The 26822-nt window shown below is 39.7% G+C and overlaps 1 protein-coding gene across 18 annotated transcripts in view; it reads right to left on the reverse strand.

Moving 5' to 3' along the window:
• Positions 1–26822, reverse strand: part of CELF2 (CUGBP Elav-like family member 2) — a 547425-nt gene that overhangs the window by 254406 nt on the left and 266197 nt on the right. For 6 of the 18 annotated variants that reach the window (XM_085568354.1, XM_021530954.4, XM_021530950.4 and 3 more), the window contains exon 1: positions 2741–25030. The exons of the other annotated variants lie outside the window; for them this stretch is intronic. In XM_085568354.1, coding sequence (XP_085424480.1) covers positions 2741–2847 — 107 coding nt within the window. In that variant the 5' untranslated portion in view covers positions 2848–25030. Of the gene's footprint in view, positions 1–2740; positions 25031–26822 lie in introns of those variants that run through there. 18 annotated transcript variants of the gene reach the window in all.

The following is a 26822-nucleotide window of genomic DNA, read 5'->3' on the forward strand; positions in this document are numbered from 1 at the left end:
CTCAGGCATAAGATCTCTAAACCTATGTAGTCTTTCAAAAGCCATTACTTTCGTTAAACATGCTAAGAAATTACTTGTGTTACAGCTTTGCTTCACCTTCTTTGATGTTAATAATAATTGTTATGGCTCAGAAAGCAATATTTCAGTAAATATGCATAGAAAGATTTTTTTTTTTAGTAGGATTCACACAAACTAATTCAAATATCAGTCTTTGATGTGAATGCAATGTGAGAAAATACCTTTGGAAAAAAACAAAGTAATTTTCAATCCAAGACAAAAAAAAAATCATTGTATATGTATTTTATACGACATTTTATCTGAAAACATAGAAACTACAGTAAGTTTGGTAGGAACTCACCTGTAAGCAGAGCACTTAGGGAACAGTTATAGTATTGAATAGTCCTTAAAAGTGGAGATTGGTTTTGCTGCCCAGGTATCTGTTGGTGGCTGCTACAGAAGTGGCATTCATGCTCCTCTGGGCTCTCCCTGAAGGGGCATTTCCACATAACTGAGAGTGAGGAACTCACTTTATTGCCACTCACAAAGGGCAGTAGCTGCTAGAAAGCTCAGGCTGCTGCAACATGACATGATAAAAAAATAACTTTATAAAAACATGTCACTGTTTCCACCCTCCAGTTCAGGCAGAGCAGAGTGGTTGTGAATGAGTTAATGTTTGTCTTGAAAGAAGTTCTCCCAAGGAAGCGAATTATGTCATAGTCCCATAATACTAAACATCATCCTTGCTTTCTTCATGTTTATGCACAACACACAGCATGCAAGTACTACCTGATAATCCATAACCTCTTGGCTTCTCAAGAACTATTTTCTGTGATATTACCTTTTTGTTCACATAAACTCTTTGCTATTGATTTACACCATCTCAAGACTCAAGGGACAAAGATGCAACGACAAAAAAGAAAATTCAAAACAGCATAGCAAGTATTCAGTCTCCCCAGCAAATATGTTTGTGTTGAAATGTTGAAATGCATGTTTTAGAGGGCTCTGACTGCTACCGATGAATCTTTTATGTCTTTTTGTTTTAATTAAGAGGTCCAAGAGACCCCTCAACCCATATAAATCATGCACTAGAGTCCAGTTTTTTTAAAAAAGCACAAAATCTCTACTATTAATTGATCAAAGCAAAAACCAGAAACCATTGATAAATAAATCTTTTCCCTCACAAAATCATTAAACTTATGTCTAAAAGCAATACATTTACTTAACATATAAAGTATTTAAAGACTTTCAACAGTTTAAGAAACTCCACAGAGTAATGACAATTCATTTTATTTAAGGAATATGCTGCTGTCCAGGTAGTAACTCAAAATTTTTCAAAAGCTTTGTAACGATTTTTTCTCACAATACAAAAGGTTAATTTTGTCCAATTCAAACCCAAAATTGTTAACGGTTTTAATGTTAAACTATGTTTCTTGAAACAGAAAGATAATTTAAGAAATGTCATATGAATAATTTGTTTGATTTGTAGATAGGAATCATTCAGGTAAATTATTCTGTCTGACCTTAAAAATTCTAATGTATAAAACGTTATAAAAATGGAAAGTTGCATGGGCTCCCACTCTGAGATCTAATTTATCATTTTTATTGCTTTTTCATTACCTAAACAAAATTAGAAACAGTATCTTCAAAACAGCAGTTAAAGTTGATACGATCGGGCATAAAATCAAGAAAGGGCACATTTGGCAAGTATGTATTTCCCAGATTGACAGCAGTATTGTAAGCTTTCAGAATCAATAAGTTTTCTCACCACAGTTAAAGGAGAGGTTAGTAATAAATCTGCAACTTAATGCAATAGCCATAATTGTAAGATACAAACCTCCCCCTCCCTGCACTATTAGCAGCAGATATCAACTGAAACAACGACCACAAAACAGGCAACGCACTTTATATTCTACTGTATACACAAAAAGATTAAAGGAAATTAAAAAGGGGCTGAGAAAAGGAAAGGAAAAAACCCCCAAAACAACCCAAGCCACCCTATCGCCAGACATACATTAAGCTAGTTTGACAACACCATTGTTCAGCTGTCCCATTGTCAGACCAAAAGATGTATTCAATGCTACGATGTCTGCTAGAAAATAAACAAAAGACTACATTTTTCAAAGCGGGGTGCCAATTCCAGCATAATTCTGTGTGTGAGTGTGCGTGTGTGCGTGTCTGCGTGTTGTGTGTCTCTGAAAAGAGTAGTCGATGCTGGCCTCCCGCTAAACCTGGGAGCATTATTAGAGAATAGATGTGAAATCCCACATTATAGGAGTATTTAGGTATTTTTAAAACATCTTTGAGCAGTAGAGACTAGATAAAGCATTAGTAACTATTTACATAGGCTAAGTGAAAATTAAAGTGGTATTTAGGGCACTAGCTCTAATATGGAGTCTCCCTGAGCTTTTTCCATGCTTATTCCATGCCCAGTGCATAATAATGAAGCAGGCAGAAATATTGCAAAGGAGGTGATAAAAGAAATACCGTCTCTCTTTTAGGAAGGGGAAAAAAAAATAAAAAGAAATGATAAATATATTTATTTTTTCCCCTCCTTGCCCTCTCCGTACATTTATCATTATACATGAAATGTGCAACCCGAACTAGTGGAAAATGCTACTTGCACCCAGCAATGCCTGTCTTTTCCTTTAAATAGGGAAACTACTTAATACACAGCACGGTTATAGTTGCAGCGGGCCCAGGCAACTCGAAAGCACGCGTTAAAACAAAGGAGACAACATACCTTAAAAGCAGCTCCTCATTTCTCATAGTAACAGCGGATTTGGGACAGCGCATGCTTTCTGCACCGATATTCTCAACAAAAGCCAGTTCAGAAGTGCGCTCAAACATCAATGCCACAGTAGCTACTCACTAATGGCTACTCTTTCTCTCTTTCTCTCTCTAGTCAGACGCTGAGTGGTGGAGCAAAGGGGCCCCTGCAGATTCACTAAGCAGAAATAATCCTCTCTGACAAGTTATGTTGTCTGGGCATATTTTACATTAATGCACTGTGCTGCCTATAGGGGTCTTGTTTGCGTTCACTCTAGCCTAGCTGGTGTTAGCTCTCCTAATTACCAGCCAAAAAAAAAAAAAAACCAACAAATTAGCAACATTCCCCCCCACCTCCTGCCGTTAAAACAGAAATAATAATGTATATATATATGTACATGTACATATCTCTATGTATAAAACTGAAAGAAAACGGGGGAATCTATGGGCAAATGAGGAAAATCTTTCCCCCTCTGGAAGGATGCATGCTTGGTATGGATCTTTTGTTTGCCCTGCAAACTCAGTGAATACAGTGGCAAAGAGATGCTGTGGCTCTGAGGCTTGTGCACTTTAAGGGAATTGGGTTAGAGGCTCTTTCTGGGGCTCTGGAGTCACAGCTGGAGCTTTTGCTCTCTCCCTCCTTCCCTTCCCTGTTCAAGGCTGAGTGGCTTTATGGGACCTGCCAGCTCACATCAGAGGACTGGGGAGTATTAATGCAGGCACCTGGGGATCGTCCTCAAGTTTTCAGTTTTTCTTGTCAATTTTAACCCCCAAAAAACACAAGTCCAAAATCCCTCCAAATTTGACCCCTCCAAAACACAACTCAGTTACCAAGTAACTGAGTTTGCTTTAACCCAGACCCTCACGCTTGGCTTTGGCACAGTTCTCACAGATGGGGAAGGATGCTGCATTATTCAATGATTTACTCACTTCCTATGTATGAAAGGAACTATAGTGTGACACAGATTTCAGGGAAACAGCCTCTTTGGCCCTATTTGGGAAATCTGCCATGTGATTTGTAGGAGCAGGTTGTGGTCTTCCCAGTTGCCAAGGTAGTCAAAGAGAGGTTTATTTTCATGCCTTGGTTTCAGCTTTTGCTGGGTAAATCTTTAAACCATGCAGGAGGATGGTTGGCTTTTGGTTTTTTTCGTGGGTTTTTGTTGTTGTTGTTGTTGTTGTTGTTGTTTATTATTTTTTTAATGTACATCAGATACTTGAGCAGGTGCTTATTTAGTAGACTGAAAAAGTCAACAAGTCCTTAATGCTATTTTCAGTCAAAAGCTTTTCTGCACCACTGTGGGAGTAAAATGCATCTTAAAAACTACTGTAATTTCCTCTCAGGTCATGTTAACTTAAGGAGGTGCAAAACTCAATAAACACAAATTGTCCAAAATTGACAACTTGTCAAAAAGTCCAGTCAGGCTAAAAATTGATCTACACTTCAAGATTTGAATTCAACTTCCATGGACTTTTGGCTATGTCTGTGGCTGGTTCTAAGCTCTTTTCCTACATTGTATAGTATGGCTTTAAAATATACTGCAACAAAATCCTGATGCAATGCTACTGCTGCTAATTCCTTAACAGAAGTTGGTATTTAGGGGCTTGATCTTTAAACTTGAGTCTGGGAATGAAGGCGACAAGAGAGCAATCACCAGGATAAATACACTATAGTAGCAAGATCTTGCTTTTCTGATGGCAGCTGTAAACTTCTATTAAGGTCATAAATTGTTTGCAACAGAAACAATCCTTTTGTTCTACACTTCTCATTGAGCACTGTGAAACCTTGGGATTAGTTTCAGTCACTCCAATATTATATTTGTCAAATGACTAAAAGACAAATTAAAAAACAAACCTGGTCATAATCTACTTTTAATGGTGTAGAGCGAAAGAAGCACCTTAGGAAACATGGATATCATGAAGGACTGCAAGTTCAGGGAAGACATGTTTCAATTTGCTTCCCTTTTCATCTGCAAAACATGACTGGGATTCTAGTTGCTCTTGCAATAAAAAATAATAAATCATTTTAATGATTAACAAGTCAAACCAATTCCATGTTAAAATGTCATGCTCCAAGGTCAACTGAGACAACATAGCTTGTACTTCATGCTAAAAATATCTGAACAGTCATGGAAGGCGGCCAGGAAAATACTCAACCAACATGACAAATCCCATACCTCCTGCCCCAAATACTAAATCCATTACTACCATTTCAGGCATGGCCACCAGCACTCCAGACTTCAGCTCCTTTACTGTTCACCTCCAAATTACTTGTGCCCAGCACAGCTCCCCATGGTGCTGGGGCTGATGTAGGAGCAGCAGCAAATACCAGGGTACACAGCTGAACGGGAAGTGTCAAACAGTCTGATGAACTGCTGCATTTTTCAAAAAATATGGCAAGGATCAGCATCTTAAGACACTACCAGCTGAGGGAACAAAGCTTTCTTTTCAGGCTGGAGCAGAACGGCTCACACAGAGCCCTTTGGTGGGGAATCAATGGGCTTCTGTTGGGCGGCTCCATGCAGTTGCAAGTTCTTGATCATTTCTGCACTTAGAAAGAAGGAGAAGCAGCAGCAACAGGAGATAAAGTGAAGTGTTATGGAAGGACTCATCTCCAGCCAAAGGAATAAATAAAAAATAAAATAAAAGAAAGAAAATAAAATCTACAAAACAGTGACACAGACGAAAAGAACCTACGCTTTCTATCACACGTAATGAAGCGTCTGACAGAACAACATCTGCAGAGGGATCACAGCTGCTGAGGATAAGAGGGAATATCAGTATTATTTTTCACTTGTAAGATACACTAAACAGGAGTGCCTTTAAAATAATATGGCTGAAGGGAAGATTAAACCAGATGCACAGGGCTATCTGGCTTCTTTCAGGATGAAAGTCCAGCTGTGGGCTTAAATTCAACATTTAATATGACGATTGTAGATTCATGACTGATATGCATATATTGCAGAATGCTCTACACAAATTACATAGAGTGGAAATTTAATAATTTTGTTGCCCTGTGTTTAATGGAAACCCAAGCCTTCCACGTATGGCCATTGCTAAACTAATTATGTGATGCTGCAAATCCTTGAAAAGCAACAGGAATAACAAAAATTTATTTACATAAACAAAATAATCAGAGGCAAACCAGTAAAGATGACTTGTTTATACCAATTAGAAGTCTTCCTTCTGCTCTCTACTTCTAGTTTCATTTCTTGACCATTCCATTTGTTTACAGTATTTTAAAAGTATTCAGAAGCCCAAAATATAGTGCTGTTTTCCTACACTATAAAAGTCTTTCTACCAGTCAAGAGATGGACTCAATTTCATGATGAAGAAATGGTGGACAAATGTCCAGGACAATGGACCAAAAATCATGAGTGCAATCATGTGAGGAATAGAAAGCTTTGATTCATGTCCCCATTTTACCAAGTGTCCCCGTGTCAGATCTCATGCAAACCAATTAACCTCTTGCTCACATCTCCATCTTTAAAATGAAAAAATCCAATAAACTCCAGAGCAGTGTGACCACAATACAGAACACTGCAAGATGTATAAATCAGTGCTTTATTGTGGCTTGCACAAACATTTAAAATACCTCTTCTTCTCACAAGAGGCACTTGCAGTCTAAGTCAGTTATCTGCTGTTCTGTGCAGTTATTTAGGCTCAAATCACATTTGTTTGGTATAGGTGTGAAAAGCTACACTTTAATCTGATAGCATTTTACTCTTTCAGGTGGTTAAATCCCACCTTTGAAGCTGAGCAATTAGTCTAAGCTAGTCATCTAGGGTTTTTCTATTGTCACTGAGGGGAGATTAGTTATACTAAAGAGCATTACTACATCTCTCCATTGACTACAAAGGGATTAGATCCCTAAATTTTAAATGCATATATCAGGCAAGACGAATCCCACTGAAGTGCCTAAAGCAAAGGTGAGGATTCCCATGTTCCTGTTTCAGTATCACCAGCATGTGTCCATCCCTGTGTTCCACAGCACTGCCCAGCCTTGGGCATCCCATGGCTGCTGTGCAAGGGCAGCTCAGACACCCTGAGCCTGCCTGGCACTTCCAGGTAGCTGCAACCTGCCTGCAGGGTATCTGCAGCAATCAAGGTTTACCTGGGCAAGGCTGCCAGGTCTGAAACAGAATGGTCCTGAGGAGGGGAATGAAGATGCTCATAGGGCTGGAGCACCTCTCCTGTGAAGTCAGGCTGAGACATCTGGAGTGATTTCCTTGTGGAGAAGAGAAGGCTCCAGGAAGATCTTACAGCACTTTCCAGTGCCTAAAGGGGCCCACAAGAAATCTGGAGAGGGACTTCGAGCAGAGCATGTTGTGATGAGGCAAGAGGGAATGTCTTTACACTGAAAGAGGGCAGGTTTAGATTAGCTATTAGGATGATATGTTTTACTGTGAGAGTGGTGAGGCACGGGAACAGGTTCCCCAGAGAAGTTGTGTCTGCCCCACCCTTGAATTGTTCAAGGCCAGGTTGGATGTGGCTCTTACGAATCTGGCCTAGTGGAAGGTGCCCTTGTACATGGCAGAGTAGTGGAACATGATGATCTTTAAGGTCCTTTCCAACCCAAACCATTCTGTGATTCTATGACCTACAATATGTTACACTTATGCAAAGTTTGAAGTAGAAAGGAAATTGGCCTCAGCTTCAGTAGTGGAATCTTTCCAGAATGCTTTCAGAAAGCAGACAGTTCATTTCAGTATCTTCTCCTAAAATCTAGAATAATGAGCAACTCATTGCCTGCAGCTTTTGTGTAATTGGAAATAGTGGAATGCAGGCCCAGGTATTATTGTTAGAATCATTTTACTCTGGATCGCTTAATTGGTGAATGTGAATAGCAAAGAATTTTCTGTAACTCAAAAGGCTGTATCTCATCACACTTTACCTCTGCTCTAATTGAAAGTTTTGTTCATTTTTACCTAGAACAAATCATCACACTTTTGTCTCTGCTTCCTCTGTTGATTTTGGCTTTTGATTATCCAGCCTTTAACATAGTTGCAGATGGGGGATCAATTGTTGTCCTCAGCTCCAGCGAACAGATATCTAGGCTACTGTTTCCATCAGGAGATCAGAAACACTGTGACATTTGCTATTTGTATTATACACATGCATAGAGGTGGAGATGTTTCTTTGCTGATCCAGGCTAAGAAAACACAAGTCACAGAGACTCAGATCCTCACCTCTAAGTATCTAAATACAATTTCATGGTGAAACCATATTGATCAGCTTTGAGCCATTCATGCAGAGGTGGACAGGTCTTCAGGACAGGTACCACCTCTGTATACCTTGTGTGTTTTAAACATACTCACAGTATCTTTGTGCTCAGGGAAAGGAATATTAGTTTCAAACTCTTGCAATAGAGATACAACAAATCACTTTGTTTTTTGGCAACAAAACCAGTCTAAAATTTACCCCATCTCCTTTTGTCTGCTTTGGTAGATATTTTAGATTATATGCCTAGATTTTCTGTCTGAGTCATAAGGATGGCAATTACTGTTGGCCTGCATGCTGCAAAAGGTCTTTTCTAATGGTTTTCACTTGGGAGTATCCAAAGAGCATAATGAAAATTAAATAGCACAGACAGAAAACACAGGAATACAAAATGTTGCATAAATGCTAAAGATTAATGCTTGAACAGCAGAGCAATAAAAAGTTTTGCATTTAGAGCATATAGCAGGACTGGTACCCACTGCTTGTCTGCAATAGGAAAGGTGTGTGCTGCCTCCCCCGAGCATTCAGCAGCGCTGACTCTGCATCTCAGCATCTGGGAGACAGAAGGAACAAACCTCTCCTGTCTACCAAAAAAAGCGCTCCATCACTTCCCCCACCCTTGACAGGGAAGGGGGGAAATCTCTCATTTTGTGCAGTTCAGAAATTCTGACAGAGAAATGCACTTCAGTGTGTTTTTTAAAGACAATACATCACTTGAAACAACTTACAACTGGCCAGGCTGTGGTTTCAGACGTGGCTACTCTACAAAGGAAATAAAGTATTTGGAAAGATCTACATGTTGTAAGAACATCTGGCCTGCAACTAAAGGGAAGGAGGAGAAAGCTGATCAAAAGAGTGAAGAGTAACAGAAGAGGCAATAGAGCACCAGATCTGAGAAAAAGAGAGAGAAAAGGCAAAGAGAGAACAAACACAGCTGGTTACAGAACCATTCATTTTCTGCTTTAATTTAAAATCTATTTAAAGCATAAACAGAACCTGCTCTGTCTAAACAGGAATATCTTTATTTTGCACTTGTAGTAATGCCAAGATCATGACTCTAATGATGTGGGATATCAAGGACCTTGAGTTCTTGGGAGCACAATCTAAAGAAAGTGAACTTGCACAATATATACAAATGTATGAGCTGTTTGTATTAACACATATCAATGCACATGAAAAATGTTAATAATTACAGATGAGAATTTAATGGCTACTCATTCTCTTAAGCTAAAATTAGAAATAGAACCACATTTAACATTTTTATTGAACCTATTTTAAAATGGTCTTATGGTACTCTGCACAGAAGGTTCATTTCACACATCCATGAAATGCATCCAACAAGTAAAGATGAAAGTGGATATTTAAAAACAAGCTCTCACCAGAGAGAGTGATGATGAACAGAAACTCACAAGCAAGTAAAAAAGAGAAAGGAGTCTAATTTCTGGGGTCTGGCATCTAGATAAGTGGAGGCATCTACCAAGAGAACATTTGGCAATGACTGGTGTCCTGGTTTAGGGCAATTTTGGGAAGTGAGAATTGGACCTTACACTGTCCTGCACTATCCAACATGAAATAAAGGCTTATGGGGAAAACTCATCATCCACCAAGTTTCCTGAAGAGGTAGGTAATATGGCATTGTCCTATGTGGAAGGGAAATAAACTGCAAGTTGAATAATTCAAATCAGATTAATTGATCTTTGGGTATAAATACTGGTTGAGAATGCCTGATTCATTATCTGATAAAAGTCAGATTTTCTACTTAAAAATGCTGTGAAGGGAAAGAAATATATCACTCTATAGAGTTGTCATAAAATAAAACTAATAGCTACAAAATAATTTTTACTATTTGGAAAATGAATTAGCACAGACACTTGTTTCCTCAGCTGTTAACCTCACTAATCAGTTTAATTTCATTATTGAAAAATAAAATCACCACACTTTTTTAATACCTTAAACCCTCTACCTAACTTTTTTTTTTGTTCAAAGGATACTCTTCCTTTCTTCCTTTTTTGTCTTTAAAAATCTATTAGCATTGATTAAAATGAAAGAGCTAGGATATAAATCTTCAGTTAGATTTACAACACATTTTTCTTTGACTTTCTCATGTTATCTGACACTTGACAGTTTCATGCTAGATGTTAAAAAATGACTAGTGATTTTTCGTGATTCTAAGTGCCCAAACTCAGAGTTTTGCAGGGCCTGTAAGATCCTGGTTTGTGGGAAGGAAGAAATAAATCAGACCCCTTGAAAACACCCAGAAGATGGATGCATTTCAAAACCTTTATAAAAGTTCTGCACAGACTGAGATTCTAAGGCTAAGGATTTCCTTAAAATGTCAGAGCACAAATTCTCTAACAAGAAGGTATCTTTATTTTTTTAAAAAAGTATCTTTATCAAAGATCTTTATGAGGGGGTCAAATGCACCCTCAGAAAGTTTGCAGACTATCCTGGGTTGGATGGGAGTGTTGAACTGCTGGAGGGTAGAAAGGCAGAGTCTGGACAAGGATTGGTGACCCAAGGCCAAATGGATAAAATTTGACAAGGCAAAGTGCAGGGTCTTGTCTTTGGGTCGCAACAACCCCACACAGTTCCACAGACTTGGGAAAGAGTGACTGGAAAGCTGCCCAGTGGAAAAGGACCTGGGTTTGCTGGTCGACAGTGGCTGAACATGAGCTGGAATGTGCTCAGGTGGCCAAAAAGGCCAGGAGCATCAATATCAGCAATAGTGTGGCCAGCAGGACCAGGGAAATGATTGTCCCCTTGTGCTCAGCACTGGTGAGGCCACACCCTGGATCCTGTGATCAGTTTTGGGCCCCTCACTACAATAAAGTCATGGAGGGGCTGGAGCGTGTCCAGAGAAGGGAACAGAGCTGGGGAAGGGTCTGAGCACAAATCTGATGAGGAGCAGCTGAGGGAGCTGGTGGTATTTACTGTAGAGAAAAAGAGGTTCAGGGGCGACTTTCCACCACTCCCTGAGAGGAGGGTGTAGCCAGGTGAAGACAGGCTCTTCTCCCAAGTAACAAGGTGCAGGACAAGAGAAAACAGCCTCAAGTTGTACCAGGGGAGGTTTAGGTTGGATATTAGGAAAAACTCATTCACAGAAAGGGTTATCAAGCATTAGATCAGGCTCTCCAGGGAATTGGTAGTCACCATCCCTGGAGGGATTTAAAAGACATAGAGATGTGGGATTTGGAGACATAGTTTAGTGGTGGGCTTGACAGTGCTGGGTTAATGCTTAGATTTGATGATCTTTTCCAACCTATATAATTCTGTGATTCTAAATTTGCTTTTATTAGTCTGTCATGCAACTAAAAAGAATTAAACATACTTTTTTAATACTGAGCTAACTGGGGAATGTTGTTTAAGAATATCTTGCTGAGATGGAGTGTCTAGGTACCAAAACCTTGCTGAAGAAATGGAAGCAAAACAAGAATTTGGGTACTAAGTCCACTCACAAATAGCTTTTTGCCATGGCAGGTAGGCTGTGCACAGTAGCTTGAATATTTCAGTGGATAATGTAAATGTATCCTGAGCCACACAGTGAAAAAATTCAAGAAAAACTAAGCTCTCTCATACATGTATGATCCCAGTTTGTTATCAAACTGGACCCTAATTCTGAATCCCAAAGTGGTGTACTTTGCATGCCAAAAGTCTTTGTGTAACCAGTTCCTTCAGACATGCTTTGGTCTGATTAATGCCATTTAAGTTTGGGAACTTAACAAAGAAGCCCAAAAGCATAATCAATCCCCTTTGACTTCCAATTCAATTCCACTTCAACCCACCAGGGATCTCCCTCTGAAGAGGCAAGAAGCATAGGTGAACTGGGGTCAACCTCAGCATCTCAGATGAGCATAAATAACTGGATGTGCGGCCTCTAGGTCTACTTTGTCTAAAATCTCTGGTTCTGGAATAATATCTAGGCAATGGTTGCAGGCATGGCCATGGCATTCTGTCTTAAAATAATCTGTGAGGGATGCCCGTGGCTCTTTCTAACACTGCTGCAACAAAGATATGTGTGAACTACAGATGGACACATGGCAGCTCCAAAGACCCTTGAGATTTTACCCTCTGTGAAAAAATAGGAAATACAAGAGACTCACTCTCAGACACCTTCCACACCACACTACTGATAAATGCTTTTCATTCAAAGAAAAAGGTGTAAGATCAGCCGTATACATTTCATGTACCACCTCACCATAGCCAATCACCACCAGACTTCTTATCACCTCATTTCCCATAATCAGATAACATTAAAAAAAAAAAAAACCCAAACAATTTCTGTGTCATCAGCAGTGGGTTTCTCTCAACACATACCATGTTGCTCACATGACAGGCTCATGGAGCCCCAGGAGACTTTGTGAAATGAAATGGCTGCAGAAAGAATGGCTGGAGGCCTAAAGAGCACACAAGAAAATGAGTAATTTGCCCAAATTCCTTCCAGTAAGGAAATGCTGCAGAGCTGCAGAGAGATCTGTGCTTTTGGGATATCTGGCAGTGTTCTTGAATCATTTGGCACAACCCATGGCTGGTGCACGCAGCCCTGTGGGACCCTGTCCACATTCAGCCCTTCGGTGCTAGCAGAGCGCTCAGTGCCTCAGCAAAACCTGTGCTCTGATCATTACAAGTGCCAAGAAGTCTGTTAAAGTGTTTATATATTGCAACATTAAATGCTTGGTAAATTGCCACATCATTTTGTGCTCTCAAATCCACATCATTCATCTTTCTCCTGCAAGGCCAAGCCCAGACAAACTTGCTGAATGCACTTAGCTCCAAATTAACACCCTGTAAAAACAGTTCCTCCCTTCTTCTCAAATGTTGTTATATGTAAAATCTACACCCGAAGTTAATTTCTTGCTGACCTTCTGCTGATTAATGCAAATTAAATTACATGCTAATTGCCCCAAATGGTTTGCATACAGCCCAGAAATCAGTTCTTTTTGATGGTGGTAAAAGATATTTGCGGTTTTTTTACACAATGGTTACATTAAGCCATTGTTAGTCTTACAGCATCTTAAAAAGTCAGATGGTTTTCAGGCACCTTTTAGAAAGCAAGGAAAAAAACAACCTAGGAAAAAACATTATTAAGTTCTGATCCAGTCTTGTAGAAACCTCACTTGTACCTCATGGGAGGAATTTTATGGCTCGTTCAGAGCTCAGGCTCCAAGATGCATTTTACAAAACCTTGAGCCAGTTTTGTTAAACCCGTCACTCCCTAATCCCCTTGTGCTTGTCAGCAGAGCACACAGGCACTTGATTTTGGACGTCTGATTTGATAACGGGTGGGCGAAGAAGGGAGGGAAACAGGGACTGCTATTTTAGATAGATTCTACAATATTCTGGCAATTTAAGAGAGAACAAGGAATATTTCAAGCTCCTAGAAAGGGGCTGTGTATTGTGTTCCAGGGTGTCAAGGTTGTTTTGGTACCAAGTCTAAATCCCAGTCATCAGACCTTATGTTTGATGGTTTTCTGGGGCTCTGGTTGGTATTTGGCAGGGGGATCAAATGCAAGAGTAGATAGTGCTTAGACCCTCAGCAGTCCCAGGAGTGGCTGACATCTGCATTACAAATACATTTTGCATTTACATCCAGCAGTGGGGATAAAAAGTAAAATTTGGTTGATGTCATGAGGAAGGTGGGGAAAAAAAGAACCCTAACCATGGTGTTCTCCAAGACAACAGTGTCTCTTTCACAGGTGCTGCCATGAGTTCTCACACTCCACTCCATAGTTTATCCTAAAGTACGCATACAAGATTATGCCCATTTTATAGAAGAAATGGTGACACAGAAATGTAAAAATGGATTTCCCCCATGAAAAATGAGGCAGGGCTGAAAACTAATTTAACTGGGAGAGGATAAAAACACCCACCTGAACACTCAAATCTAAGGAGGATTTAACCATGGGCAATAAAAAAAAACCCAGACCATGAAAGCACACACCAGCTGCACCATGTGCTCCCAGACACACAGAGCATCCTCAGCCTGGCAGCAGGACATGCGACCTGGCAGTAAACAGCCCAGATTCCACAATACCCAGGCCCTAAACATTAGATCATAGCAAAGACAGGGGGTGGTTAAAGAGACACACCATGGTTATTCCTGTTCTACTCATCCAAGGAATGATCAAGTAGGACAAACTGATAAAAGGTGACATATATGTGGTAAACATTAATGGATCTGATGTCAAAGAATGTTCACTCACTTGATTTTTTTTGGTAGTCTTTTCCATTATTGTTTCAATTTTAATACCATTTTTCTCTTCCTTCCCTAATATCCACGTCCCTGCTTGACCTGATTTTGGTAGCAAGCCTCTTCCTTTCTTAGATATTCTTGACTTTGTCTTCTGTTAGAAGGTGAGGCTGCCAAAATCCCTGCCTCCTGTACTAAAGAGAGTACAATTAATTTTAACTGTGATTTCAAAGAAGCTTAATAAGCAATACCTGAGCAATACTCCTCAATTTAGAGATCAAAGTATGGCCACCACCACCAAGAGCTCTGCCCCACAGCACCAACCCTGAGGGGTCCGTGCTGTTGAGTAATAAAAGTATTCCCTCTCCAAAGTGTTTCCTGAGCAGAAATTGTCATGTCCCACTCTGTTAAATTATGTGTGATGGGTCTGTCTCTAGGATTACTCTGTAGGAGAGACAGCGTGGAGGCTGCCAGATTCATTAAACATCTTCAGTGGGACTTCATGGGGCCTTTCACTTACCCTGAACAAACAACAAACACACCCTTTGTGCTCAAGAACAAAGGGAGTTTTTGCACTTTTGTTTGATGTCAGTCACAACTGGAGATTAAAGCTCCAGCTCTGTGGATTTCAAAGTTGTCTCCCCCCTCCAAAGCTGCTCCTCTTACTTTTTGCTAGGCACTTCAAAAAGGTTTACAGCTATAAAAACCCAAACAGAACAATATTAATAACAATCAGCTTCAGAAATGCTACGTATTTTTGGCATTTGAATGCATTTCACTCCCAGATACAACTGAGAAAACAAAGTGCAGGAGTAACATATGCAGGAACTCTGTTATTCTTAATCATGTTGCATCAGGGACTGGAAAACTGGATTTGTATAAAGGAATTTGTGTGTTAAGATTGAAGCATGGTAGGCTCTGACCCACTGAATAAAGATCTATTCCTTCTGAATCTGGATTTGGGGAATAACTGTTTCTGTTTCCCTAACAAAGGGTGCAAATAGGAAAACGTATTAAGACCCCACAAACCCCAAGTAATGGCTTCTCTTAAACCCCCATGCTCTGATGAGAGTGAGAGATGGATGTTCACTACTATATTCTACAGATGGCTTAATTTTGGCTGCCATTTCTGAACTGTGCAGTATGTACCTGTCATTGAACGCCCATCTTTCAGAAAAAGCGCCCTACACTAAGCAGGAAGATGTCTAGGGAAAGGTTACACCTCTTGTCATCTCAGGGACAGCCCAACAAACATTCCCATCTAACAGAGGAACTTCAGCAAGAGCCCACCACCCTCACGTGTCGCTTCAGGATAGCTAAAGGGAAACAAGGAGAGCTGCTGTAAAAGGTGTAGAAAGAAGAGCAGGTATTATCCAGTTTGGGAAAGAAACAAGTCACATCAGGAAATCAAAAGAGCCCTTTGGAATGTCACATTGAGCAACCAAAATTAATGCTTTGATTGTATAGGAACCTCTTACCTGTGATTTGTAATGCTCAATAACTTTGAGAAGGAGTGACAGGAGTGAGTGACTTATGGAAAATGCCTTTCAAAAAAAGGACTAAGTGTTTCTACAGTTTAGCTGGGCAAGAAGGTGTGAATTTCAGCTCTCCTGGATCTAAAGCCTCTTTAAGGACTGCATGAGTATGATTTTATGTTTCTTATAATTTTACCGTAATCCATCAATAAGGAAAAAATGCTTCTGCTTCCCACTTAAAACAACAGATCTTATGGAACGTGGTTTGTTGTTTTTTTACCCGTCAAGTCATCTTTCCCTACTGCCTTTGACCTAGGTGCCTGTTCAGTCTTCTAGCTCTTTCTCACATTGACACCACACCCCCTGTATATTTATTTCTTAGAGAAGTTGAGCCATATGACTTGTTACATGCTTTTAACTAGATGCCAGAGCATGGCTGACCAGAAAAAAATATAGAAATGCATGCAGTGATTTAAAATATGCCAAACCAGAGGTTAATAGAAGCACGTGTGGATTGGATTTCTCATTTAAAGACCTTTCTGTTCTAGTCAATGTTTAGAAGTGTTGAAACTATCAAAAAATTGTGATGTTTGGAACTTCTTCTGTGGCCTAACACAACTCTTTCAAGAAAAACCATAGAAAATTTTATAAAACTGAGAAATTAGGGGATGAGTGGGCAAATCCTATGAGGGCATGATCTTTGCTTGCCAGTTCTTGCACTGGTCCATCTGATGGCACCCAAGTATCTTGTGTACAGCATCTGGATTTTCTGATTATGCTATATAAAGAACAGACTACAAAACATATCTCAAGTTCTTCACGTTTGATTATTTAAGGGAAGACTGTAAATTTAACAATTAATCATAGGCCCACCTTACTTCACTTGCTTAGTAGTTTCAGTATGAAATGATCTAATTATCACAAGCAGCAGTAAACATGGTTAAATCCTTGATTTTGTGTCAGCATACTCTCTTTTGGACATAAATTATGCAGAAAGCCTCACCAAAAGTTATGAGCTGATGCGTATTGGTAGCACAGTGCCTTAATGCACAACAGCCCTGTCATTAATATTAGGCTTGCTTTAAATAATGAAACAAAAATAAAAATGTTTCCCAGAGGACACAAACCATAAACATGTAAAGTCAGAGTGTAGGCAAGAAAATAAGTTCTGTAGATCAGAGCATTTTTATAAGCATTAAGCAAGCAGCCAGGGGATGTACTTGAGGGGTTTCAATTCCACAGCAGCTTTCCTGTTCAATTCTGTATAGTTTAATATTGGAGTTGATCATATTCATTGTTCATTGAAGTTCATTGTTACAATCTAAGGCAGTTTTACAATATGCAGATCACTCTCATGCTGCAGGTTTCGTACTGTACCACAGTGTCTTAACCTCCTTTTTCTAGTTCATAAAGCTACACTGGGAAGGAGAGAGGGGACAGCTGTATGGGGTAGGAAATGTGCCTGGACCCAAGTTGTCCACTGATGGCAATTCAGGGATGGCAGATGGCAAGGGGAAGAATGAGAACACACACACAGTGAGGGTGCTAGCTATCCTGACCAGTCAGGATGAAGCCAGGGAGGGCAGACAGATCTGGTAGGACAGAAATGCTTGGAGACCCCACCATCTAAATGCTTGCTGAGGTGGAAGTACAAGAGTGCCAGTAGAGACATTTTGCAAGAAGTTTTCTGAGATCACGTCTGACTTCTCTCATCAGCTTCGTCAGCTCTCATTTCTTCTACCCCACTGCACTTCTAACCCATGAGCACAGGATACTCACACAGAATAGATGAGAGCTGGCACCCCAAGTTCTGTGTATAACCAATGCTTGGGTGGCCTTCAAGGTTGGCCAGGTGACTGTCCCCCTGGGCTGAAATGCCTGTGTCTAGAGGGCATCCAACTGCTCTCTGATTTATCAGCTCTCAGGGCTGGAAAGAAAAGCTTGCCAAGTTTGTGTGCTTGGATTGAGGCACAGCACAAGGAAATAGGCAGACATCAGCACAGCATGGAAAATCCAATCCTTGGCCTTAGTTGCAGGCAGGATAAAAGACATCCTATGCTTTTCTAGAGTCTGAAATTCATACACCATAGATCACTTCAAGGAGTCAAAGGGTTCTGGCCTCAAGGAAAGGGTTATCTACCATTTCATAATAGTAAAAGAACCTATTCCATATTCTGCCTAGTACAGTTCAACTTCACTTCATTGAAAGTTTTTTGAAGCCCTTGACTTCTACCTTCTGAAACAGAAGAAGGGTAGGAAAACATAGGTTCAAAACAGATTATGATATTCAGCTGCTCCTAGAATATTCTCTATGCAGCACCAGTAGATCAAATTATTTTCATTATATCATTTGGTCACAAAGAATAGTGACATAATTAGGGAGCTAAATAGCAACAGTTTCCTTCTGGTAAATTTGCTGTAGCTAATTTTGTTAATAAGACTGATAATTGTTTTACGCTCATTCAATATGTTAAGTTTACCTAATACTAAAACCAATCAGAACCTTTAAATTAATTTTTGTTTCATTTCCAAAGGAATCAATGTCATTATTAATCATAAAAGGAGTGCAGAGTCAGAGGATGATAAATCTCCTTTGGGCTTATTTGACTTTCATATTTATGGTTTGGATAAGGTTATTATGAAGGAATATTCAAGAAATGATTGAGGAGCAAAAGGAGGAGAGTGAGCTAGGAAATGCTATGCTTGGATGCTGTGCTACTAACAGCTGCAGGAGAATGCATGCAACTAGTCTGATTTTTTTAAGTTCTGCAGAGTTAAGCTTAGCAAAAGTGTTCAAAACAAAAACTGCTCAGACTGCCAGGCTGCAGAGCCCTAAGATGTGCAATTTTCAAACCAATATGTTCAAGAAAGCAGAAGAGGAGATTTGGGGCACAGAACTGATGGGATTTTACATTGCTGGCACTCGTAGGTTTGCTTTTAGACCATTTACAAAAACATTCACTCACACTACTGTTGCCTTTGCTGCATTTCTACCTTCACTGCAAAAAAACTTACCACGTAGCAGCTATTTGAGCTGCACTTCTACAAGTGACACAGTGGTAATGCGGTGAAATGTCCTGGATAAACGTGCCCAGTTTTCATAAAGCCAGTGCTGCCCACATCTCCTTTTACACACTTTGACAGGATAAGGTCAATGCCCATTGGCTCTGCAAGGAGTGGAGGATGTCCCCAAAGTCTCTGCTGTCACTGTGACATTCCAGCTCGGCTTTGGGAGGTGGCAGTCCTTGGTCCCTGTGCTGAGGAGCTCCACACTCACTCACTCACCATTAACTCCATTCTTTAAAATCAGCACAAACAGTGCTCCCAGTTTAAGTGCAGTGCTGGATTTTTACTATTGTCTTGAAAGGGAAAACAAGTGGCATGTTGTGCTGAGATGTCGGTAATCAGATTTTTTTTCCTAGAACTCATCATGCTTTCTGTTGAAGAGGATTTTAATAAATCCTGAAAGCAAATCATGCTTGAATGTGGGTCTGAATTCTGCCTGTATTTGTATTCTTTGATTATTGAAGTAATCTCCCAAACTTTAAGATCCGTTAAGTGTGTAGCAAATTCTTTTCTGCATCCATCCCACTTGAACACTGTACCCACAGAAATAAAGCAACAAAACCCAGACACCCCCTGAACAGAGTCTGTTACTACTGCCTACCATCAAACCAGCCTTCTGCAACCTGGTTTGGAGGAAGATGTCCTTGTCCATGGCAGGGGGTTGGGAACTAACTAGATTATCTTTAAGGTCCCCTACAACAACAAACCATTATATTATTCTACCTTTCTATAAAGCACCAAATAAATAATTTCTGAATATATATGATGGAACACATTTCACTGATAAAATAACAAAATGTAGATTATGTTAAAATAGGAAAAAAAACCATCAAAAACCTTAAAAAAATTGTCCTTTGTCTTTCCTCATATCTTTTAAGAGACAAACCTATCAAAGAAAAATGTTATGATAATGTATTACCATGCTGAGTTAATTGTCAGTTGCAAGTTACTTAAGTGTACCTTAATGATATGTTTAAAGTCTTATTTTCAACTCTAATAGCTATTAATGGTAGCAAGAGAAAATGAAACCAATTTTCCCTAACTTAAAGTGGAGCTCTATTAAGCATAAGTGAACAAAATTCTAAATATAACAATTTCTTTAGGTATTTCAGCTAATGGGAACCCACATTGTCCATATTTCAGTCTAGCTACATACTACTTCCCAGGAAGCAATTACATAAAATCATGCAGTATTGAGTATGTCAGTATCACAGAAGCTGGATTCATTACTTCAAATGGTATGAAATCATTCCCAAAGACCAAAACAGCTGAACTGAAGGGAGAATGAAATTTCCAGAGGATTAGCTCAGTGTGAAAACCCAAGGAGAGATTGAATCTGGTTTTTGAGGATTCCCTTCTCCACAGACAGAGAACAGCATTTCATAAATGACCTCATGGACACAAAGCTAAATATAGCTTAAAAGCTCCTAATAGCATTCAGAACATCTAGAGTTTAGGAACTCATGGAGGAAATATTTTTATGTGCCACAAAGTCCATCACCAAATAATTTCCACTTATTTCAATTGCTCTACTGCAGTCTTTTATCTGCTTCCAGATAAATGAGCGGGTTTTTCCTGTCTTGTGTGATTTAAAAGAATATTACTGTCTTGAATCATTCTTTTTTGTCCCATAAGTCAAGAAATATGACCAATTTAAGACAGAAAAAGCATCAGCCTAGCTGACCTTCTGTCCTGGAGAAGACACAGGTGTGGACAACTAATTGCAAGGTGCTTGCACGTTTTTCTAGAAAAGATGTTCTTTCCTAACTCATAAGTCAAAATAAATAAGATTGAACCTTTTCAATGGGAAATGGCACAGATGACAGCATGACATCTTCCACACTAGCCCATGCTGGTCTTTCAAACCTGATAATTTTATTAAGGCGTTTAAGTAAGTGTCCAATAATTTCATAATAAAACACACAGAGAAAATTGTTAGTAATGTGAAAATCGGCCCTTGTCAGTTATTACAGGTTCAGCAACTTTCCTTTACATGACAAAAAAAAAAATTTGTACTTTCATTACTGATTTGCTTCTTGCATTAGCACTTCTGAAACAGGCCTGTGAAACCTAATTCCTTCTATTCCATTTTCATTAAGAAAAAAAATTGCAAGTCATCTTCTGTACCTTGGGAGCAAGGTACTCGTTAGGAAAAGCTGTTTCACTCAATCATCAGGTTTCAATATTCTTAAATTAAGCTACTCCTAAATCTTATAGATATATACTTCACTTCAGTAAAATCATTCAAAAGAGGGAGATTTTTAATGTCAGAGAGGTTTCAGTGTTAAATCTTCTTTGTGACTATTCTGTTGTGCAAGATCCCAGAAATGGGGTATGAATGGGGTATGGACCTCCCAAATAACAACACATGCTTTTGTTTATGGATTTTTAAGGTCAAAATAGGGTTTTTTGTTTTTTTTTAATGGCATTTAAAATCAAGCATCATATAGAACCAGATAAGCTTTATAACCAAATATCTCTATATCTACACATCTGAAAGAACACATGTGTAGTCGTTTGTTGCTGCCTGCTAAATAAGCAACACAAACCTCCAAAGAGAAGGCAAACTCCCTTGAACCTGAACAATCCTACTACATGCACGTAGTAGGAGTCAACACATGCTGGAGGCAATGGTGGCTGGATGAAAGATTAAATGATGATGTGATTAAATGTGATTCCTAGAAGTAGGGGCATAGTTTTTTTTTATTTCCCCATTGGGAATAGAACTCTGTGCTATTTTTCTCATGTAAACAAGGGCAATATTCTTGGTGTATATCTCCCAGCATTCATTAAGATTAATGAAATAGAGAGTAGCCAAGCAAGACTTCCAGCCTTAGCTGCCAAATTGCCCTCCTCTTTGTAAGGAAGGTCTCACCTGGGCAAGGATTTGAAACTAGGATGCTCACATTAAAAATCTGATGGCTTTGTTAACCAAGCTTTCCAGGTCCATGTGGGGTCTTGCTGGCATTAGGCTGCAAAAGAATGGGTCAAAGTTCAAATGTTCCTTCCCATGGAAGCCTTTAGTAAAAGAACAGTGATTTATACAATTTCAAGACAAAGCAGCATTCACACTCACTACTGCTATTATCTTTAAACCCTTGCCAAAGAAGCTGCAGATTTTCACTCGTGAAGTGAAAGAACAGAAGAGAGGAAGGAGGAAATGTTATGCTGTGTAAACAAATACTCTACCTGAAGGGGAATTAAAAAAAAACACCAAAAATGCAGTCAAATATTTACACTTGTGAAGATTCAGGCAAAACATCAAATCAAGCTGTACCGTTAAGAGCCCTGTTCTCTTCCTTTCTTTTTTTTTATTTTTTTGCTTCCTTTTGTGTGTCCTTTTCTGCTGCTCCTTTTTTACATTGAGAGCTGCAGCTACAGAGGAAGATCATCCACAAAGCCACAGAGATGGAGCTGGTGGCTGGCTGTGGCAAGGATCAGCCTTGTGGAAGGAGTTACAGCAGCCTGGATGAACCCTCTATAAAATCCATTCATGTTCCCAAAAACACATCCAAAATCTTTGGCATCTTTGCTTTTCTTCTTGTGTGTTTTATAAACTGATTTAATTATTTTGGAAGCATCATCCTTCCTTTAAAGTAAATAGCTTATAAGGTCTAATTTTTTTCATTGATTTTTGTTTTGTGTGGAAGATTAAGTCCCAACTCTTTGGAGGTATGTCAGGTTGTATTTCAAGGAGATATTTGGTGCAGAAAAGGTCTGGATTAAAGGTGCCCAAAATACTACAGTGTGTTCTTCAGGTCATTCCATAAAGTGTCTGTTTATCTCCTAATCACAGTAACACAAACATTCTCCTGCTGGAATCCGTGTCTACCACCTAACTTCAGCGTAATTGCTCCTTAGCTGGGGGAGAAAATGAAGAAAACAACACATTATTATTAATATTATTATTATTATTATTGTTGTTGTTGTTATTGTTGTTGTTGTTTTGTTTTGTTTCATTTTTATTTTTATTTTTATCCTAACAAAAAGACACTAAAATCAATATTTCATAATGGTTTCAAACATTTCTTGACAGAGGGTTATAATTCTCTTGAGCAAACCAGCAGCAGTATTTTTAAATGGCAAAAATAATTGGTTTTGAAGATATTTTGGGGAAATAAAAGAATAAACAATATTTCCAATTGTTTTCCATCACAATCTATTTATTTTGCTTTCCATTGGCATTTTTCAAAACACCATCAAATAATTAAAACATTCAAAAGAATATATTTAGAAGACTGTCACATAAGAAGATGACATCTCACAGAAAGGGATTTCTCTGTATATACAGATAATTGATAGTTTTCATACCACCAAGTCTGTCTGTCTGTGTGTTTTACTTTGAAACAAGAACTAATTTCATAATAAGCAGCTAGGGCTAGAAAAAGTTTTAGAGGGTCACACTTAATCCCTCCTTTCATCTTTCACCAAATCAGGCACTTGCTTCAAAAAATACTTAATTGCCAAAACAAAACAATTAGTAATATCAAACAAAGCATTGTCTTTCCACACTTTCCCTCTGGTGCATCAACATTCATCTGCCTGTCTCACAGATATTACGATGCTCTGACTGTCCACTCCTCTTAAAGATCAATGAAAGCATCAATCCCTCAGAAGATCTGAAAAATCTGAAAAATTAGGGCTGCAATTGGCAGCCCTAATTAGTGGATAGCTCTGAAATATTGGGCATTTCAAATGTTTCAAAAGGAGCTATGTGCACAGTTACCAGTGTGCACAACAAAAAAAGGTTTTTTGTTGTTTCTTTTTTTTTTTTTAACATTTTATGTTCTAGTAAAAGAGAAATAGCAGCTTTACCAGTGCTGGAGAAGTTAAGGATGACTGTCAGTGCTGCTCTATGTAGAGAAGCTGCAGACACAGTCTGATGTATTATTTTTTTTTTTTTTTTGCTACATAATAGATGGGATTTTCCATAGAGCCCCAAGAGGCACGAAAGCAAACCAGGAGCAGTGACACCAGCTGCCCTACATGGTGCACACAAATGCTCACAGCAGATATTTTGCCTCATCCACATTGTCTGGCCTAAAATCTGAATCCTTCCCCCGCAGCATCCTCAGATGTACCTATGGCAGGAGCAACTGCCAGCTCAACACCCCAGATTCCTCTTTGCAGAGAAAGGGGGGCCACCATCCCCTCTTTGTCTGCAGGAAGGACGAGGTTAGCAGGTTTTATTTCATGTTGCCTTGAATAAACCTGCTCCTAGAAAGGGCACCAACACAATTTGGGAGCTTGTCAAAGTCCTGTGCTCAAGCTTCCCTATGAGCACTGCAAAGCAGAAAACCCTATTTGACACTGAAATATATATATATAGGCATTGTTCCCACTCACTCACACACATATCAACTCTATGTTCCAAACATCATGAGCAGAGAGCTGAATATAGGTGTAAATTCTTTCCTATAGCTGCTTTATATTCCAGAGAGACATAAAAAAGACTTTACTGTAGAAGATAATGAACCTTCTCATTCCCACATTCATGTGCATATAATGTGAACAAACTCCTGAGAAAAATGTGTTATGGATGCTTTATGTGTTGAGCAGCTTTACTGCTACCCATAAAGCAGCTTTACAGCAGTGTCAGTGATTTTCTTTGGTATATTAGTTTTATTATTGTATCCCCCATTGTCCCTCCTCATGCACCTTAAAGACCAAAGAGCCTACAATCTTCCTTAATTATATCAGTATAAATAAGATAAGAAGTTTGTTCTGTTGCTTCATTTCCCAGAACACTGTTAGCGTCAGTTTAGGTAACTTTCCAAGTGATTCTTCCACAATGAAATTCAATGGACTTATTTAAGTTCAATATGCTTTAATACTATACTTTCAAGAAAGGAGCAAGTCTTTTTTCCCCTGGTATGGTTTATTTTGTAGTGCATGGGCTATCGCACATCAATGGGCACACTTTAACATTTTTGTTGGCAGCACAGACAGTGGATTGAGTGCAACCTCAGCAATTCTGCCACACTGATCTGTGTGGTGCAGTCAACATCCTGGAGGGAAGGGATGGCATCCAGAAGGACCTGGACAGGCTTGAGGGATGGAACTGTGCAATCCTCATGAAGTTCAACAAGGCCAAGTGCACCTGGGTTAGGGTGATCCCAAGCACAAGCATGGGCTGGGCAGAGAATGGGTTGAGAGCAGCCCTGGGGAGAAGAATTTGGAACTGTTGGGGGTCATGAAGCTCAACATGACCCAGCAAGGTGTGCTCACATCCCAGAAAGCCAAATGTGTCCTGGGCTGAATCAAGAGAAACTTGGCCAGCAGTTTGAGGGAGGTGATCCTGCCTCTCTACTCTGGAAGGGTCTGTGTTGCAGAGGATAGATAGATATGATTGTTATTTTAGCTAGCCGGATGTCACTTCTACCCTTGGATGAATCCTGGAGTGAAATGGACTGTTCCATCCCACCCCGCAAGAGATTGTGGTTCATCCCGCACCTCTGTACCTGCCCCTAAAACAGAGTCTGTAACCCCATTGGCCCATGCCTTGTCCCAGCCCACCTGGGAGCCCCTAATAAGGGGGCTCTGAGCGGCCATGCGGCCTCTTGGACTTCCTCCCCCTCTTGGACTTCCTCCCTCTCTTGGACTTCCTCCCTCCCTGGGGCTTCCCCTCTCCTAAACCCTCCGTTTCTCTCTCCCCTCCCCCATCCTCCTAAGCCCAGCCACGTGCTACGCCTGAGAGCACGAGGCTTGGGCATTCCTGAATTCTCCAATAAATCTCTTCCCCCAAGAGCAAGCTTCAGAGATCTCTGCCTCCCAACACCCCCAACCGTGCAAGAGGAGCCTACTCATCCCTCAGGTCTGGGCCCTGGAAGGAGAACACAGCTCATGTTCTCAAAAAGGACAGGTCCAGAGGAGGCCATGAAGGTGATCACAATGCTGGAGCACCACATGAAGAAAGGCTGAGAGAATTGGAATTCTGAGTCTGGAGAGGAGAAGGCTCTGGGAGACCTTGTAGCACCTTCCAGTACCAAAAAAGGGCTTGTCAGAGAGGTGGAGAAGGGCTTTTTATAAGGGCATGAAGTGACAGTATGAGGGGCAATAGATTCAAACTGACAGAGGACGGGTTTGGATTAGATATTACAAAGAAATTCTTTATTGTGAGGGTGTTGAGACACTGGCACAGGTTTCCCAGAGAATTTGTAAATACACCATCCTTGGAAGTGTTGAAGGCCAGGTTGGGTGGGGCTTGGAGCAACCTGGGATGGTGGAAGGTGTCCCTGGCCATGGCAGGGTGTGGGAACTAGATAATCTTTAAGGTTCCTTCAACCCAAACTATTCTGTGGTCCTATGAATTACAGCAATGTAATAAATGCAATCCTTTCATTTTCTGTGGAAAAACAAAGACACAAACAACCCAAACAAACATTCCTTTCCTAAAAGCTCAGTTCCTCAACTCAATCCCCAGAATTTATATTCCCCCAAATAGTCAGAGTTTATCCAGGTATTCAGATACTTCATCACCCATGGAACCTAAGGGAAATTATTCAGTGATTGGCTTCACAGTTATTGCAATTCCTCATTGTGCTTTTCAACCTCCAGGGTCTCAGTTCTTACTTGAATGACACACATTAGGTATAGTGGCACTAATGAAGTCACTGTCAATTTATAGAGATCTAAAACTGTGAACAGATTCTGCCCAAAACTCAACCAGTACAGAGACATGACCTATCAGTGGAGGCTGAACCTCTACCTGTACACTATTGTAATTTTGTATACTAAGTTACTTTAAGTTGCAAAAACTCTATTTTTAATTTTATTAAGTTAGATGCATGTAAGCATTTAGGCTGTAAAGTGAGACTTGAGGCATTAAATATTCTCCATTTGCTTATAATCAGATTTAGAAGGAGCATTAGATCTTTTGAAGCTGCTGTTAAGCGAAATAAGAATTATATATGTAATGCATCTGATGGTTTATATAATGCAGCTATTCATTTCTTCAAATTATCATGAATTTAAAAAAAAAACCCAGTCAGTCTCCACTTTTTACTACCCACCTTAATTGCTTAATACTTTCAGTAGTCATTCCCTAGATCTTCTCATTCCTACCTGTAGCAGTGAGGAGCAAAGTAGCCTATATTAATCTCATTCAGGCA

The sequence above is a fragment of the Lonchura striata genome, chromosome 1A, assembly GCF_050655825.1.
Source record: "Lonchura striata isolate lonStrDom1 chromosome 1A, ASM5065582v1, whole genome shotgun sequence".
In the NCBI taxonomy this organism is placed as follows: Eukaryota; Metazoa; Chordata; class Aves; order Passeriformes; family Estrildidae; genus Lonchura; species Lonchura striata.